Source organism: Ovis canadensis, chromosome 2 (assembly GCF_042477335.2).
Source record: "Ovis canadensis isolate MfBH-ARS-UI-01 breed Bighorn chromosome 2, ARS-UI_OviCan_v2, whole genome shotgun sequence".
Taxonomy (NCBI): domain Eukaryota; kingdom Metazoa; phylum Chordata; class Mammalia; order Artiodactyla; family Bovidae; genus Ovis; species Ovis canadensis.
The window spans coordinates 204380139-204396549 of record NC_091246.1 but is presented as its reverse complement, the minus strand read 5'-3'; the positions used below and the strand labels follow the sequence as shown (position 1 = coordinate 204396549).

Below are 16411 nucleotides of genomic sequence, written 5' to 3'. Positions count from 1 at the left end.
TAAGGAGGCCATACAAAAAGCTGAGAAAAGAAGAGAAGTGAGAAGCAAAGGAGTAAAGAAAAGATATACCATTTGAATGCAGAGTTCCAAAGAATAGCAAGGGGAGATAAGAAAGTCTTCCTCAGTGATCAGTACAAAGAAATAGAAGAGAATAATAAAAAAGGAAAGACTAGAGATCTCTTCAAGAAAATTAGAGATACCAAGGGAACATATCATGCAAACATGGGCACAATTAAGGACAGAAATCGTATGCACCTAACAGAAGCAGAAGATATTAAGAAGAGATGGCAAGAATACACAGAAGAACTATATAAAAAAGATCTTCATGATCCAGATAATCACAATGGTGTGATCACTTACCTAGAGCCAGACATTCTGGAATGCAAAGTCAAGTGGGTCTTAGGAAGCATCACTATAAACAAAGCTAGTGGAGGTGATGGAATTCCAGTTGAGCTATTTCAAATCCTGAAAGACGATGCTGTGAAAGTGCTGCACTCAATATGCCAGCAACTCTGGAAAACTCAGAAGTGGCCAAGGGACTGGAAAAGGTCAGTTTTCATTCCAATCCCAAAGAAAGGCAATGCCAAAGAATGCTCAAACTACCGCGCAATTGCACTCATCTCAGAAGCTAGCAAAGTAATGCTCAAAATTCTCCAAATCAGGCTTCAGCAATACATGGACTGTGAATTTCCAAATGTTCAAGCTGATTTTAGAAAAGGCAGAGGAACCAGAGATCAAATTGTCAACATTCGTTGGATCATTGAAAAAGGAAGGGTTCCAGAAAAACATCTGTGTCTGCTTTATTGACTATGCCAAAGCCTTTGACTGTGTGGATTACAACAAACTGGAAAATTCTTCAAGAGATGGGAGTATATCAAACCACCTGACCTGCCTCTTGAGAAAACTGTATGCAGGTCAGGAAGCAACAGTTAGAACTGGACATGGAACAACAGACTGGTTCCAAATACGAAAAGGAGGACGTCAAGGCTGTATATTGTCACCCTGCTTATTTAACTTATATGCAGAGTACATCATGAGAATCGCTGGGCTGGATGAAGCACAGCTGGAATCAACATTGCCGGGAGAAATATCAATAACCTCAGATATGCAGATGACATCACCCTTATGGCAGAAAGTGAAGAAGAACTAAAGAGCCTCTTGATGAAATTGAAAAAGGAGAGTGAAAATGTTGGCTTATAGCACAGCATTCAGAAAACTAAGATCATGGCATGCAGTCTCATCACTTCATGGCAAATAGATGGGGAAACAATTAAAACAGTGACAGACTTTATTTTTCTGGGCTCCAAAATCACTGCAGATGGTGACTTCAGCCAGGAAATTAAAAGACACTTGCTCCTTGAAAGGAAAGTTATGACCAACCTACACAGCATATTAAAAAGCAGAGACATTACTTTGCCAACAAAGGTCCTTCTAGTCAAGGCTATGGTTTTTCCAGTAGTCATGTATGGATATGAGAAAAGCTGAGCACTGAAGAATTGATACTTTTGAACTGTGGTATTGGAGAAGACTCTTGAGAGTCCCTTGGACTGCAAGGAGATCCAACCAGTCCATCATAAAGGAGATCAATCCTGGGTGTTCATTGGAAGGACTGATGCTGAAGCTGAAACTCCAATAGTTTGGCCACCTGATAGAAAGAGCTGATTCTTGAAAAGACCCTGATTCTGGGAAAGATCCAGGGCAGGTGGAGAAGGGGACAACAGAGGATGAGATGGTTGGATGGCATCACCGACTCAATGGACATGAGTTTGAGTAGACTCCAGGAGTTGGTGATGGACAGGGAGGCCTGGTGTGCTGCAGTCCACAGGGTTGCTAAGAGTCGGACATAACCGAGCAACCAAACTGAACTGAACCAAACTGATCATATGGACTACAGCCTTCTTTAATTCAGTGAAACTATGAGCCATACCGTGGAGGGCCACCCAAGATGGACAGGTCATGCTGGAGAATTCTGACAAAATGTGGTCCACTAGAGAAGGGAATGGCAAACTACTTCAGTATTCTTGCCTTGAGAACCCCATGAACAGTATGAAAAGGCAAAAAGATAGGACACTGCAAGATGAACTCCCCAGGTTGGTAGGTGCCCAATATGCTACTGGAGAACAGTAGAGAAATAGCTCCAGAAAGAATGAAAAGAAGAAGACAAAGCAAAAAGAACGCCCAGCTGTGGATGTGATGAATGGTGGAAGTAAAGTCTGATGCTGTGAAGAACAGTATTGCATAGGAACCTGGAATGTTAGATCCACGAATCAAGTTAAAGTAGAAGTGGTCAAACAGGAGATGGCAAGAGTGAGCATCAACATTTTAGGAATCAGTGAACTAAAATGGACCCGAATGGCGAATTTAATTCAATGACCATTATATCTACTACTGTGGGCAAGAATTTCTTAGAAGAAATGGAGTAGCTCTCATAGTCAACAAGAGTCCAAAATGCAGTACTTGGGTGCAATCTCAAAAATGACAGAACGATCTCTGTGCATTTCCAAGGAAAGCCATTCAATATCACAGTAATCCCAGGTGATACCCTAAGCACTAATGCGGAGAAGTTGAAGTTGAATGGTTCTATGAAGACCTACAACACCTTCTAGAACTAACACCAAAAAAAGATGTTATTTTCATCACAGGGGACTGGAATGAAAAAATAGGAAGCCAAGAGATATCTGGAGTAACAGGCAAATTTGGCCTTGGAGTACAGAATGAAGGAGGGCAAAGGCTAATAGAGTTTTGCCATGAGAACGGACTGGTATAGAAAAGACCCTCTTCCAACAACACAAGAGAAGACTCTACACATGGACATCACCAGATGGTAAATACTGAAATCAGATTTATTATATTATTTTCAGCCAAAGATGGAAAAGTTCTATGCAGTCAGCAAAAACAAGACCAGGAGCTGACTGTGACTCTGATCATGAACGCCTAATTGCCAAATGCAGACTTAAACTGAAGAAACTAGGGAGAACCACTAGACCATTCAGGTATGACCTAAATCAAATCCCTTATGATTATACAGTGGAAGTGAGAAACAGATTTGAGGTATTAGATCTGACAGGCAGAGTACTTGAGGAATTATGGAGAGAGGTTTGTGACATTGTACAGAAAGCAGTGATCAAGACCATCCCGAAGAAAAAGAAAGGCAAAAAGGCAAAATGGTTGTCTGAGGAGACCTTACAAATAGCTGAGCAAAGAAGTCAAAGGCAAAGGAGAAAAGGAAAGATATACCCATCTGACTGCAGAGTTCCAAAGAATAGCAAAGAGAAATAAGAAAGCCTTTCTTAGTGATCAATACAAAGAAATAGAGGAAAACAACAGAATGGGAAAGACTACAGATCTCTTCAAGAAAATCAGAGATACCAAGGGAACATTTCATGCAAATATGGGCACAATAACAGACAGAAATAATATGGACCTAACGAAAGCAGAAGATATTAAGAAGAAGTGGCAAAAATACACAGAAGAACTATACAAAAAAAAATCTTCATGATCCAGATAACTATGATGGTGTAATCACTCACCTACAGCCAGACATCCTGGAATGTAAAGTCAAGTGGGCCTTAGGAAGTATCACTGTGAACAAAGCTAGAGGAGGTGATGGAATTCCAGTTGAGCTATTTCAAATCCTATAAAATGACGCTGTGAAAATGCTGCAATCAATATGTCAACAAATTTGGAAAACTCAGCAGTGGCCATAGGACTTCAAAAGGTCAACTGTCATCCTAATTCCCTAGAAGGGCAATACTAAAGAATGTTCACACCACTGGACAACTGCACTTATCTCCCATGTTAGTAAGGTTATTCTCAAAATCATTCAAGACTTCAGCATTATGGAAACTGAGTACTTCCAGGTGTTAAAGCTGGGCTTAGAAAAGGCAGAGGAACCAGAGATCAAACTGCTGAATCATCGAGAAAGCAAGGGAATTCCAGAAAAACATCTAGTTCTGTTTCACTGACTATGCTAAAGCCTTTGACTGTGTGAATCATAACAAATTGTGGAAAACTCTTAATTAGATGGAAATACGAGACCTTCTTACTTGTCTCCTGAGAAATTTGTAATTGGGCCAAGAAGCAACAGCTAGAACCCTATATGGAACAACTGATTTGTTCAGGATTGAGAAACAAATACAACAAGGCTATTTATTATCACCTTGTCACAGAGCACATCATATATAAGTTATGACAGGCTGGATGAGTTACAAGCTGGAATCAAGATTTCTGGGAGAAATATCAACAACCTCAGATAAATGGATGATACCACTCTAATGGCAGAAAGTGAAGGAAAACTAACGAGCCTCTTGATTAGGGTGAAGGAGGAGAGTGAAAATGCTGGCTTAAAACTCAACATTAAAAAAACTAAGATCATGGCATCCAGTCCCATCACTTCATGGCAAACAGAAGGGGAAAAGGTGGAAGCAGTGACAGATTTCCTCTCTTGGGGTTCTAAAATCACTGTGGATGTACAAGCACCCATGAAATTAGAAGGCCACTGCTTCTTGGCAGGAAAGCTATGGCAAACCTAGACAGTGTGTTAAAAAGCAAAGACATCACTTTGCTGACAAAGGTCCATATAGGCAAGGCTATAATCCTTCCAGTAGTCACATATGCTTGTGAGAGCTGGACCATAAAGAAGGTGGTAGCAATGGTTTAGTCGCTAAGTCATGTCCTACTCTTGAGACCTCATGAACTATAGCCTTCCTCTGTCCATGGGATTCTCCAGGCAAGAATAGTGGCGTGGGCTGCCATTTCCTTCTCCAGGAGATCTTCCAGACCCAGGTATCAAACCTGAGTCTCCTGCATTGCAGGCAGATTCTTTACCAACTGAGCTATGAGGGAAGCCCAAAAGAAAGCAGAGTGCTAAAGAAGTGATGCTTTTGAACCGTGGTGCTGGAAAAGACTCTTGAAGAGTCCCTTTGGACATCAAGGAGAGTCAATCTTAAAGGAAATCAACCCTGAATATTCTTTGGAAGGACTGATGCTGAAGCTCTAATACTTTGGCTACCTGATGCCAACAGCTGACTCATTGGAAAATACCCTAATACTGGGAAAGATTGAAGGCAGAAGGAGAACAGGATGACAGAGGATGAGATGGCTGGATGCCATCACCGACTCAATGGACATGAACTTGGGCAATCTCCAGGAGATGGTGAGAGGCAGGGAAGCCTGGCGTGCTGCAGTCCATGGAGTTGTGAAGAGTTGGGCACAACTTGCTGACTGAACAACAGCAAACAAGAAAGTCTAATATCTTTCAGCCCCATGAGCATACACTTAGTCTACATTAAGACAAATGAAATCAGACAAGCAAAATAATAATGCTATGTTGTAATCATACATAGCCATTCACCACAGCCATGAAATATTCACTAGAATTTTAAAGCAAAAAGTATTAATGAATTAATAGTATCCACCAATTTTCCAAATGTTAAAAAGCATATTGAGGCCACATTGACACCAGCAAAATCCTAGCCACAGGAAGTCAGCTTTATTTAAAATCTTTTGGGTGGACTGTTTTTGAATCACTGGACATGAGTGAGTAAACCACAGAAGGTATTGCCAGCTTGGTGAACTGTCTTGGAGCTCTAGTACAGAATTTAGCTTTTTTTCTCTCTGTAGTTCTTAAACTAAAAGTTCATATAGATGGGTCTTCCCTGGTGGCTCAGTGGTCAAGAATCCACCTGCCAGCGTGGGAGACATAGGTTCAGTCTCCAATCTGTGAAGATCCCACACACTGCAGAGCAACTAAGCCCGTGTTCCCCAGCTACTGAACCTGTGCTCTAGAGCCCAGGAGCCACACCTACCGAAGCCTGGGTGCCTGGAGCCTGCGCCCTGCAGTAGGAGAAGCCACTGTGATGGGAAGCCCATGCACCCCACTAGAGAGCGGCCTCCCCTCAACCGCAACTTGAGAAAAGCCTGCTTAGCAACGAAGACCCAGCATGGCCAAAGATAAATAAAAATTAGTTTTTTAGAAAGTTCACATATATGGTAGGTAATATGAATGCTATTTAGTTGAGCCAGAAGCCAAACAGTCAAGGCTTGATGACTATATCTGACACCTGTTGCTGGTTTTATTGAGTAGGGTGGCCTCATAGTCCTTGGTGCTCCAGATATACTCCAGACGACAATGCTATATAATCCTTACTCTCTTAAATTCTGAAATGCAAATAGCAATGTTTTAAAGTTGTTGTTGTTGTTGTTTTTGCTCTATTTCAATAAGGATTGTATTCATTTCCCTGGCCATTCTACCTTAATACCTAGAAAGGGGTACCTCACAAAACTGCAAGAACTAATAAGCCTAAATTAGCTTTATTTATTTTTTTTTTCTAAAAAAACCACTGTCAACAATCATCCCTCTGCTTCCCACAGGCCCATAAGCTCACTCTTGGGAGTCTTCCTAGCTAAACTGCTTGGTGAACACTAGGGTCAGAGGCAGTGATAATTCACTGGCAAACACAAGACGCTCAGCAAGCAATCCTTTCCCAGAAGCAGCCTTATGCTGAAGTGACTGAAGTGCTCTGAGGGCATCCAGCTTCGTAGCTTCTCTTCTCCCCTACTTTTTGCTATTCAACAATATAACCTGTCTCCTCACTAAGATAAGCTGATACAGCAGGCAGCAATACAGAAGGAAATAAAACATGATGACACAAAAAGAAAGAAAATGTGGAATACCTTGCTTTTAGCTAATTCTCTTTCCAAGTTGCATTTTTCTTCTGCTACTTCTTTCTCTGTTTTATTAACCTGCCCAAGAAGGGGGGGAAAAAAAGGAAACCAGTCTTTTAAAAACAGTTGACAGGCTCTACTATAGCAGACACACCCTGCATGTGAGTTAATACCTACACTGCAGAGATAGCACATCCTCTCAGAAAAGGGGCCACTCAGGGAGTCTCTGAGGCAGAGCAGACTTCACAAATAGCCCTGAAATTAGAAAGACACGTCTGCATGTCAGACTCTGCTGGTTCCTTCCTAACTAGGAAGACAGGGCTGTGTCCCCTTACACTATTTCTGCTACACTGTCCCACTCCCACTGGGGAAAACTGATTTTTAAAATCTGACCCCTTAACTAACATGAGGATGTGTGAATGGTTAGTTAACGTTCACTAATGCTATGTAAGGGTATACTATTTGGCACAGACTACTCACATGGCTAAAAGACAGATTACCCACCCAAAGACTTCTTTCATGGGTAACTCAGACAAACTCCATCTGGGTTGTATTTCTTGTCTTTTGCACTTAAAATACAATTTTAAAACAAGACCACCGCCCACAACCACGAGGTAACAAATCTGCCTCCACCTACCTCTTTCTGAAGTCTGTCTTTCTCCTCTAGCAGAGACTTCTTCTCTTGCATTGATGCTTCCAGGTCACCTCGCAATCTTGCAATAGTGGATTCTAGCAGCTCTTTCTGGACTGTTGCCCTCTTCTCAGCCTCTTGTGCTTTCTGGATACATTGGTTATGCTCAAGGATTAAATGGTCCCTGCAGGAAGAGAACAAGGAGATATGAAAGCTAAATGGGAGCTCTTCTTTATGACTAAATGTTCTTATAGAACGTATATCCTGCCTGAGAGCAATTACCAAAATGTTCTCTAACAAAATTAGTTCCATGAGAGCAGTGTCTTTATTTTTATGGCTGGCCCAGCAAATGCAGAATCAAAACCTTTGCGTTAAAGATATGAAATACAAGTGCAAAAGCAAAAAACGCAAAAGTTGCCTACAGTTTACTTACAGATGTACTTGGAGTTGTGTTTTTTCATTCTGAACAGTCTGTAGCTCACTTGTGATACTGGCATGGGCTGCATCCAGCAGTAAGTTTTGTTCTTGAAATGTCTGTGTCATCATTTTCTGTTCCTCCTGAGTGTTAGAAGTAATATTAAAAGCTGAGATGCCAGAAGTCATTTGATAGGATATCATTCTAAATAACTAATCAAAGATACTGATACTTACAAAAGTAAAATTTAATTTATATAAATAAAACCTCTTTTTGAAAGAATTTATCTTAATGTCCAGTTTTCTCTTTGTTTCTACCCTGACTTGACCACAATTTTATCACTTTACAGCTCTTCTTGCAACAATCAAGGTGCATCATTTACCCAGCTTGCTGCAAAATTTACACGATTCCTAACATGAACAAATTTTTGGATACAGAACTGTATTAGGTATATTTTGGTAGTTTAAAATTTCAACATGGTACTATACTTTAAAAAGTAGGACAATATGAATGTATACAAAGTAAAAAAATTCTTCCACCTCTAACTCCTTGACACCTCTTCCCAATAATTCCACTCTCCAGGGACAAGCATGTTTCACAGTTTAGTGTAAATTCTTTTGACAGTTATCTGAAACTGTGCTCAGATACTGTGAGAGCAGAAGTCTGTAACCGTTTTGCACAATTAATTTTTCTCTGGCTTACCATTTTTATGCATACTCCCTCTATCCACAATTTATAAAGCTTTTATAAATATAGTACATGCTAATAATTGCTTTTGTAAGCATACTTTAAAATACATTGTTTTGAACAATACTGATTACAAGGCAAATCCTCACAGCTTCATACTTGATAAAATGGGATCTCACTTGTGTCATATTCCAAGGTTTTAAAATGCTTATTAAAGTGTTATGTATATAAGTCACATTATTCAGTCTACTCAGTGGTCAATTTCATGAAAGTAGGGATTTGTCTTGTTCACTACCATAATTCTATCCAGATCTAGTATCATAACAATACTTACATGGGGTAAACACACAATGTTTGAAATAATGAAAAATATTTATCGAGTATCTGTTAGATGCAAAATACACTTAGCACTATGGGTAATAACAAAGACACATAAGACAGTGTCCCAGGAAGAACACAATGTAGTACAGGAAATGAGTCAGACACATAAAGTACTACTACAGAATGCAGAATAAAAGGCAACATAACATAAATTATTAAACACCAAGTCTGGGGTCAAACCTAGATTTGTATCTGCTTCATCCCGTACTAGCTGGGTGATTTTGGACAAGTTGATTAACTTCTCTAAGCTTTTTTATTATCTGTAAAATAAGGATGGCAAATATCCCTTTACATAACAGCTGCTAGGATTAACGGAGGTAATATATGTAATCCTTAGCACATGCTTGGTATATAAGTATGCTGGGGAAAAAAAAAAAAGAGCGAGAGAACCTTGTGATTATAGTCTGCTTAGTGTCCTAGGAGTAAAAATTGAAAGACAAAACTGATCTTTTCTGATTGGAGTGATCAAGCTTCTGTATCACAGTGAGTCTTAAAGAATGAGCAGAACTTCCAGTTCAAAATGGCAGAGTAGGAGGACATGCACTCATCTCCTCCTGTGAGAGCACCAAAATAGTAACTAGCTGTTGAACAACCATCCACAGGAGAACGCTGGAACCCACCAAAACAAGATACCCCATGTCCAAAGACAAAGAAGAAGCCACAGCGAGATGGTAGGAGGGTGCAATCACAATAAAAATAAAATCCCATATTCACCAGGTGGGCAACCATAAACTGGAGAACAATAATACCAAAGACGTTCTCCCACTGTTGTGAAGGTTCTGAACCCCACGTCAGGGTTCCCAGCCTGGAGATCAAACAAAGAGATTAGGAATCCCCAGGGAATCTGACCTTGAAGGCCAGTGAGATTTGATTATAGGACTTTCACAGGACTAGGGGGAAACAGAGACTCCAGTTTTGGAGCGCACAAACAAAATAGTACATACACCAAGACCCAGAGGAAAGGAGCAGTGACTCCACAGGAGACTGAACCAAAACTACCTGCTAGTGATGGAGGGTCTCCTGTGGAGGTGTGGGTTGGCAGGAGCTCACTGCAGGGACAGAGTCACTGGAAGCAGCAGTCCTGGAAGGTCCCCCTTGGGTTAGTCCTCTTGGAGGTCACCATTAACCCTACTATAGACCCTCAGACACCAGGGCTGGGTTGCTTCAGGCCAAACTACAACCCCAGCCATCAGAAGATAACTGGATTAAAGCTTTACTGAGCAGACATGTTTCTCACAAAATGTGGTCCACTAGAGAAGGGAATGGCAAACCACTTCAGTATTCCTGCCTTGAGAACTCCATGAACAGTATGAAAAGGCAAAAAGATAGGACACTGAAAGATGAACTCCCCAGGTTAGCAGGTGCCCAATATGCTACGGGAGAACAGTGGAGAAATAACTACAGAAAGAATGACAAGACAAAGACAAACCAAAAAGAATGCCCACTTGCAGATGTGACTGGTGATGGAGGTAAAGTCCGATGCTGTAAAGAGCAATACTGCATAGGAACATGGAATGTTAGGTCCATAAATCAAGGTAAACTGGAAATGGTCAAACAGGAGATGGCAAGAGTGAACACTGACATTTTAGGAATCAGTGAACTAAAATGGACTGGAATGGGAGAATTTAACTCAGAAGACCATTATATATACTATTATGGGCAAGAATCCCTTAGAAGAAATGGAGTAGCCATCATAGTCAACAAAAGAGTCCAAAATGCAGTACTTGGATGCAATCTCAAAAATGACAGAATGATCTCTGTGAGTTTCCAAGGAAAGCCATTCAGTATCACAGTAATCCAAGTTGACGCCCCAACCAGTAGTGCTGAAGAAGCTGAACGGTTCTATGAAGACCTAAAACACCTTCTAGAACTAACACTAAAAAAAGATGTCCTTTTCATTATAGGGGACTGGATTCCAAAAGTAGGAAGTTAAGAGATACCTAGAGTAACAGGCAAATTTGGCCTTGGAGTACAGAATGAAGCAGGGCAAAAGTTAATAGAGTTTTGCCACAAGAACACACTGGTCATAGCAAACACCCTCTTCCAACAATGCAAGAGAAGACTCTACACATGGACATCACTAGATGGTCAATACTTAAATCAGACTGATTATATTCTTTGCAGCCAAAGATGGAGAAGCTCTATACAGTCAGCAAAAACAAGATGGGAAGCTGACTGTGGCTCAGATCATGAACTCCTTATTGCTAAATTCAGACTTAATTGAAGAAAGTAGGGAAAACCTCTAGACCATTAAGGTATGAGCTATATCAAATTCCTTATGATTATACAATGAAAATGACAAACAGATTCAAGGATTAGATCTGACAGACAGAGTGACTGAAGAACTATGGATGGAGGTCCATGACATTGTAAAGGAGGCAGTGATCAAGAACATCCCCAAGAAAAAGAAATGCAAAAAGGCAAAATGGTTGTCTAAGGAGGCCTTACAAATAGCTGAGAAAAGAAAAGAAGTGAAAAGCAAAGGAGAAAAGGAAAGATATACTCACTTGATTGCAGAGTTCCAAAGAATAGCAAGGAGAGGTAAGAAAGCCTTCCTCAGTGATCAATGCAGAGAAATAGAGAAAAACAATAGAATGGGAAAGACCAGAGATCTTTTTAAGAAAATTAGACATGCCAAGGGAACATTTCATGCAAACATGGGCACAATTAAGGACAGAAATCGTATGGACCTAACAGAAGCAGAAGATATTAAGAAGAGGTGGCAAGAATGCACAGAAGAACTATACAAAAAAGATCTTCATGACCCAGATAACCACGATGGTGTGATCACTCACCTAGAGCCAGAAATCCTGGAATGCAAAGTCAGTGGTTCTTAGGAAGTATCATTATGAAGGAAGCTAGTGGAGGTGATGGAATTCCAATTGAGCTATTTCAAGTCCTAAAAGATGATGCTGTGAAAGTGCTGCACTCAATATGCCAGCACATTTGGAAAACTCAGCAGTGGCCACAGGACTGGAAAAGGTCAGTTTTCATTCCAATCCCAAAGAAAGGCAATGCCAAAGAATGCTCAAACTACCGTACAACTGCACTCATCTCACACACTAGTAAAGTAATGCTCAAAATTCTCCAAGGCAGGTTTCAACAGTACGTGAACCATGAACTTCCAGATGTTCAAGCTGGATTTCAAAAAGGCAGAAGAACCAGAGATCAGATTGCCAACATCCACTGGACCATAGAAAAGGCAAGAGAGTTCCCGAAAAACATCTACTTCTGCCTTTATTGACTACACCAAAGCTGTCGACTGTGTGGATCACAACAAACTGTGGAAAATTCTTCAAGAGATGGGAATACCAGACTACCTGACCTGCTTCCTGAGAAATCTTTGTGAAGGTCAAGAAGCAACAGTTAGAACTGGACATGGAACAAAAGACTGGTTCCAACTAGGAAAGGAGTACGTCAAGGCTGTATATTGTCACTCTGCTTATTTAACTTAGGCAGAGTATATCACATGAAATGCCGGCCTGGATGAAGTACAAGTGGGAATCAAGATTGCCATGAGAAATGTCAATAACCTCAGATATTCAGAGACACCACCCTTATGGCAGAAAGTGAAGAACTAAAGAGCCTCTTGATGAAAGTGAAAGAGGAGAGTGGAAAAAGACAGCTTAAAACTCAACATTCAGAAAACTAAGATCATGGCATATGGTCCCGTGACTTCATGGCAAATACACATGGAAACAGTGGGTTTATTTTTGGGGGCTCCAAAATCACTGCAGATGGTGACTGCAGCCATGAAATTAAAAGATGCTTGCTCCTTGGAAGAAAACTTATGACCAACCAGGCAGCATAATAAAAAGCAGAGGCATTACATTGCCGACAAAGGTCCATGTAGTCAAAGCTATGTTTTTTCCAGCAGTCATGTATGGATGTGAGAGTTGGACTATATAGAAAGCTGAACGCCGAAGAATTGATGCTTTTGAACTGTGGTGTTGGAGAAATCTCTTGAGAGTCCCTTGGACTGCAAGGAGATAAAACCAGTCAATCCTAAAGGAAATCAGTCCTGAATATTCATTGGAGGGACTGATGCTGAAGCTGAAACTCCAATACTTTGGCCACCTGATGTGAAGAACTGACTCATTGGAAAAGACTGTGATGCCGGGAAAGATTGAAGGTGGGAGGAGAAGGGGACAACAGAGGATGAGATGATTGTATGACATCACCGACTCAATGGACATGAGTTTGAATAAGCTCCAGGAACTGGTGGTGGACAGGGAAGCCTGGCATGCTGCATGGGGTCACAAAGAGTTGGACATGACTGAGCGACTGAACTGAACTGAGCATGGTCCTGCTCACCAGAGCAAGACCCAGTCCCTCCTATCATCAAGCTTAACAAGCTTAGCCTCCTCCATCAAAGAGCAGACTGAAGAAGCAAGAAGAACCACAAGCCCACATCAGATAGAACAAAATTCATATTACAGAAAGTTAATCAGGATGAAAAAGCAGAAAGTTACATTCCAGATAAAGGGACAAGATATAATGGCAGAAAAACAACTAAATAAAATGGAGATAGGCAACCTTCCAGAAAAAGAATTGAGAACAATGATAGTGATGATAATCCAGGATATCAGGAAAACAATTGAAAAGATGCAAGAAACGTTTAGTAAAGACCTAAAAGAACTAAAGAACAGGCAACGGAGATGAAAATACACCTTCTAGAAGGAATCAATAGCAGCGTAACAGGCAGAAGAATGGATAAATGACTTGGAGGATAGAATGGTGGAAATCAGTGCTGCAGAACAGAATACAGAAAACAGAATGAAAAAAAAAAAAGGAAGACAGCCTCAGAGACCTCTGTGACAACATTAAACACTCTCTCTCACCAATAGAGAGAGAAAGGACGTGAGAAAATATTTGAAGCAGTAACAGCTGAAATCTTCCCTAACATGTGAAAGGAAATAGTCAATCAAGTCCAGGAAGCACAGAGAGTCCCCATCAGGATAAACACAGGGAGGAAAATACCAAGACACACAGTATTCAAACTGACAAAAATTTAAGACAAAGATAAAATATTAGAAACAACAAGGGAAAAATGACAAATAATATACAAGGGAACTCCCATCAAATTATCAGCTGATTTCTCAACAGAAACCCTACAAGCCAAAAGGGAATGCTACAATATGTTTAAAGTCATGAAAGGGAAGAATGTACAACCAAAAATACTCTACCCAGCAAGACTCTCAGATTTGATGGAGAAAAGCTTTCCAGACAAGCAAAAGTTAAGAGAATTCTAGCTTTACAACACATGCTAAAGGAACTTCTCCAGGCAGGAAACACAAGACAAGGAAAAGATCTACAGAAAATAAACCCCAAACAATTGAGAAAATGGTAACAGGATCATACATATCGATAATTACCTTCAATGTAAATGGATTAAATGCACTAACCAAAGGACACTGGGTGGAAGAAAACATGTGCACATAACTCTGCTTGACTCCCCCAAATTGTATGTAATTATTTTATATTGTTAGGTTGATCATGTTTCCATTATCGCTTGCAATTGTTATTACATTTTTAATCTGGCTATTGATTATGGAAATGAATAAGCATCTTTTACTATTGAAAAAAATAAAAATAAATACCTGCAGAATGGCTTGGTGGTCAGCAATGATTCTGGTATTTTCCATTTTAACAGTCTGAAGCATGCTGCTCAATTCTGAACACTTTCTGGTCAGTTGGTCATTCAAAATCTAAGACGACATATATAGCAAATCACAGATCTCTCCAATAAATAATTATTTTTACTTATGCATCATTCTTTTTACAATTACATAGTATTGCATAATATTATTTCACTATATATGTGAACTTTAACCCAATGGATATTTAATTATAAAATACTTTCAAATATTTGTAATCGCCATCCTAAGTAATTCTAAATTAAAAGGACAAATTTGTTGATTTGGTAGAACAACTGAAGCATTTGGCAGTTTACCAATCTTTTGTTCTTTTGCATTTTGCATGCTGGTCAATCGGAGCAAGATATCTACAGAATGGGATTTACAATGTAGATGCATGGTCAATGTTATACAAATCCATTCCCAAAATTGGATGATGAGTTTTTAGAATTATTTAGCTGATAACACAAAATAGCTAAGCTCCTTCATCACCAATTATAGTATTCAAAAAAGCAAAATACAGATGCCTGTACCATTTCACAGGATTAATCTTCCAAAATGAAACAGAAGTCTTTTGAGCAACACATCTATTAAATATGTAGTTAATAATTCTTTTGTCCATTTGGTATTTTTAAATTTGTATTCCTATGGAAAATATTTATCTTAATTCTCAGTTATTTTTGCAAAGTATATTTGGTAAGGATCTTATGTTTTAATATACAAGTTCTTTAAGGATTGGGCAAATAACTCTGAAGAATTAATAGAAGAAACCTTCAAAAATTAGTAACAAGAAGGGAGAGATATATGAAAGACTATGTGAACAGCATCATAAGTAGTGTGTATAGCAAAGTAGGTAGAAATACACTAAGGAACATTTTAAAGTTATAACCAGACGTACAAACTATTCATTGAGGAACACTTGAGAGGTGAGACAGAGGAGAACTCTTACTTTTTGAAAAGAAATAGCTAATTTTCTTTAGAGTTAGATTGCTGGGCTCAAATTCCAACTGTGTCACTTATTAGTTATATTATTAAACCTCTCTGTATTTCAGCTTTCTTATCTTTAAAATAAGAAAAAAGTTTCTGTAGTAGTGTTATTGAGAGAATTACAATTTGTTAGTAACAGTATACAGTATGGGTTCGGTAAATCTTAACTATCATTTATAGTAAGAGTAGTAGTAGAGAGCTGGAGCATAAAGGAGGCTAAGCACCTAAGAACTGATGCTTTTAAACTGTGGTTCTGAAGAAGACTCTTGACAGTCCCGTGGACAGCAAGATCAAACCAGTCAATCCTAAAGGAAACCAGCCCTGAATAGTCACTGGAAGGGCTGATGCTGAGGCTGAAGCTCCAATATTGCGGCCACCTGATACAAAGAGCCCAATCATTGGAAACGACCCTGATGCTGGGAAAGATTGAGGGCAGGAGAAAAAGGGGATGCCAGAGGATGAGATGGTGGGATGGCATCACTGTCTCAACGGACATGAGTTTGAGCAAGTTACAGGAGATAGCAAAGGACAGGGAAGCCTGGGGTGCTGCAATCCATGGGGTCACAGAGTCAGAGGTGACTTTATGACTGAACACATTAGTAGTTATTGTTATCACTATTTTATCAAAGGACACATTTTGTATTTTCTTTATCATAAAGAGCATAGCAACACTATGATCCTAACACTAAAACATCAAATTGTACTAACAAAAAGTTCTTTCAATTGATCAACACTATTTCATTGGGCCCTATGAGAAATAACATGGTGTCCTGTATAGGTGGTGACTCCTCTCCATACACATGCATATACACAAAACATTAGCTGAATCTGGGGACCACCATCCCACATTAAATGATTTCATACACCTCCAATATCAGCAATTATTTATTAGGTTCTTACTGTACTTTGACAAAGAAGACATAAAGAAACAATAAGACATAGCCCTTGGCACTGAACTGTTTAGAAGTTCAACGGGGGAAATAAAAGGTCTATATTTAATGAGTAAAT

The 16411-nt window shown here is 39.7% G+C and overlaps 1 protein-coding gene across 1 annotated transcript in view; it reads right to left on the bottom strand.

Annotated features, from left to right (window-relative positions):
- Positions 1–16411, bottom strand: part of CCDC150 (coiled-coil domain containing 150) — a 92151-nt gene that overhangs the window by 47656 nt on the left and 28084 nt on the right. The window contains exons 10-13 of the mRNA XM_069577906.1: positions 14381–14488; positions 7731–7855; positions 7304–7481; positions 6676–6744 (exon numbers count right to left, since the gene is read on the bottom strand). Coding sequence (XP_069434007.1) covers positions 6676–6744; positions 7304–7481; positions 7731–7855; positions 14381–14488 — 480 coding nt within the window. The remainder of the gene's footprint in view (positions 1–6675; positions 6745–7303; positions 7482–7730; positions 7856–14380; positions 14489–16411) is intronic.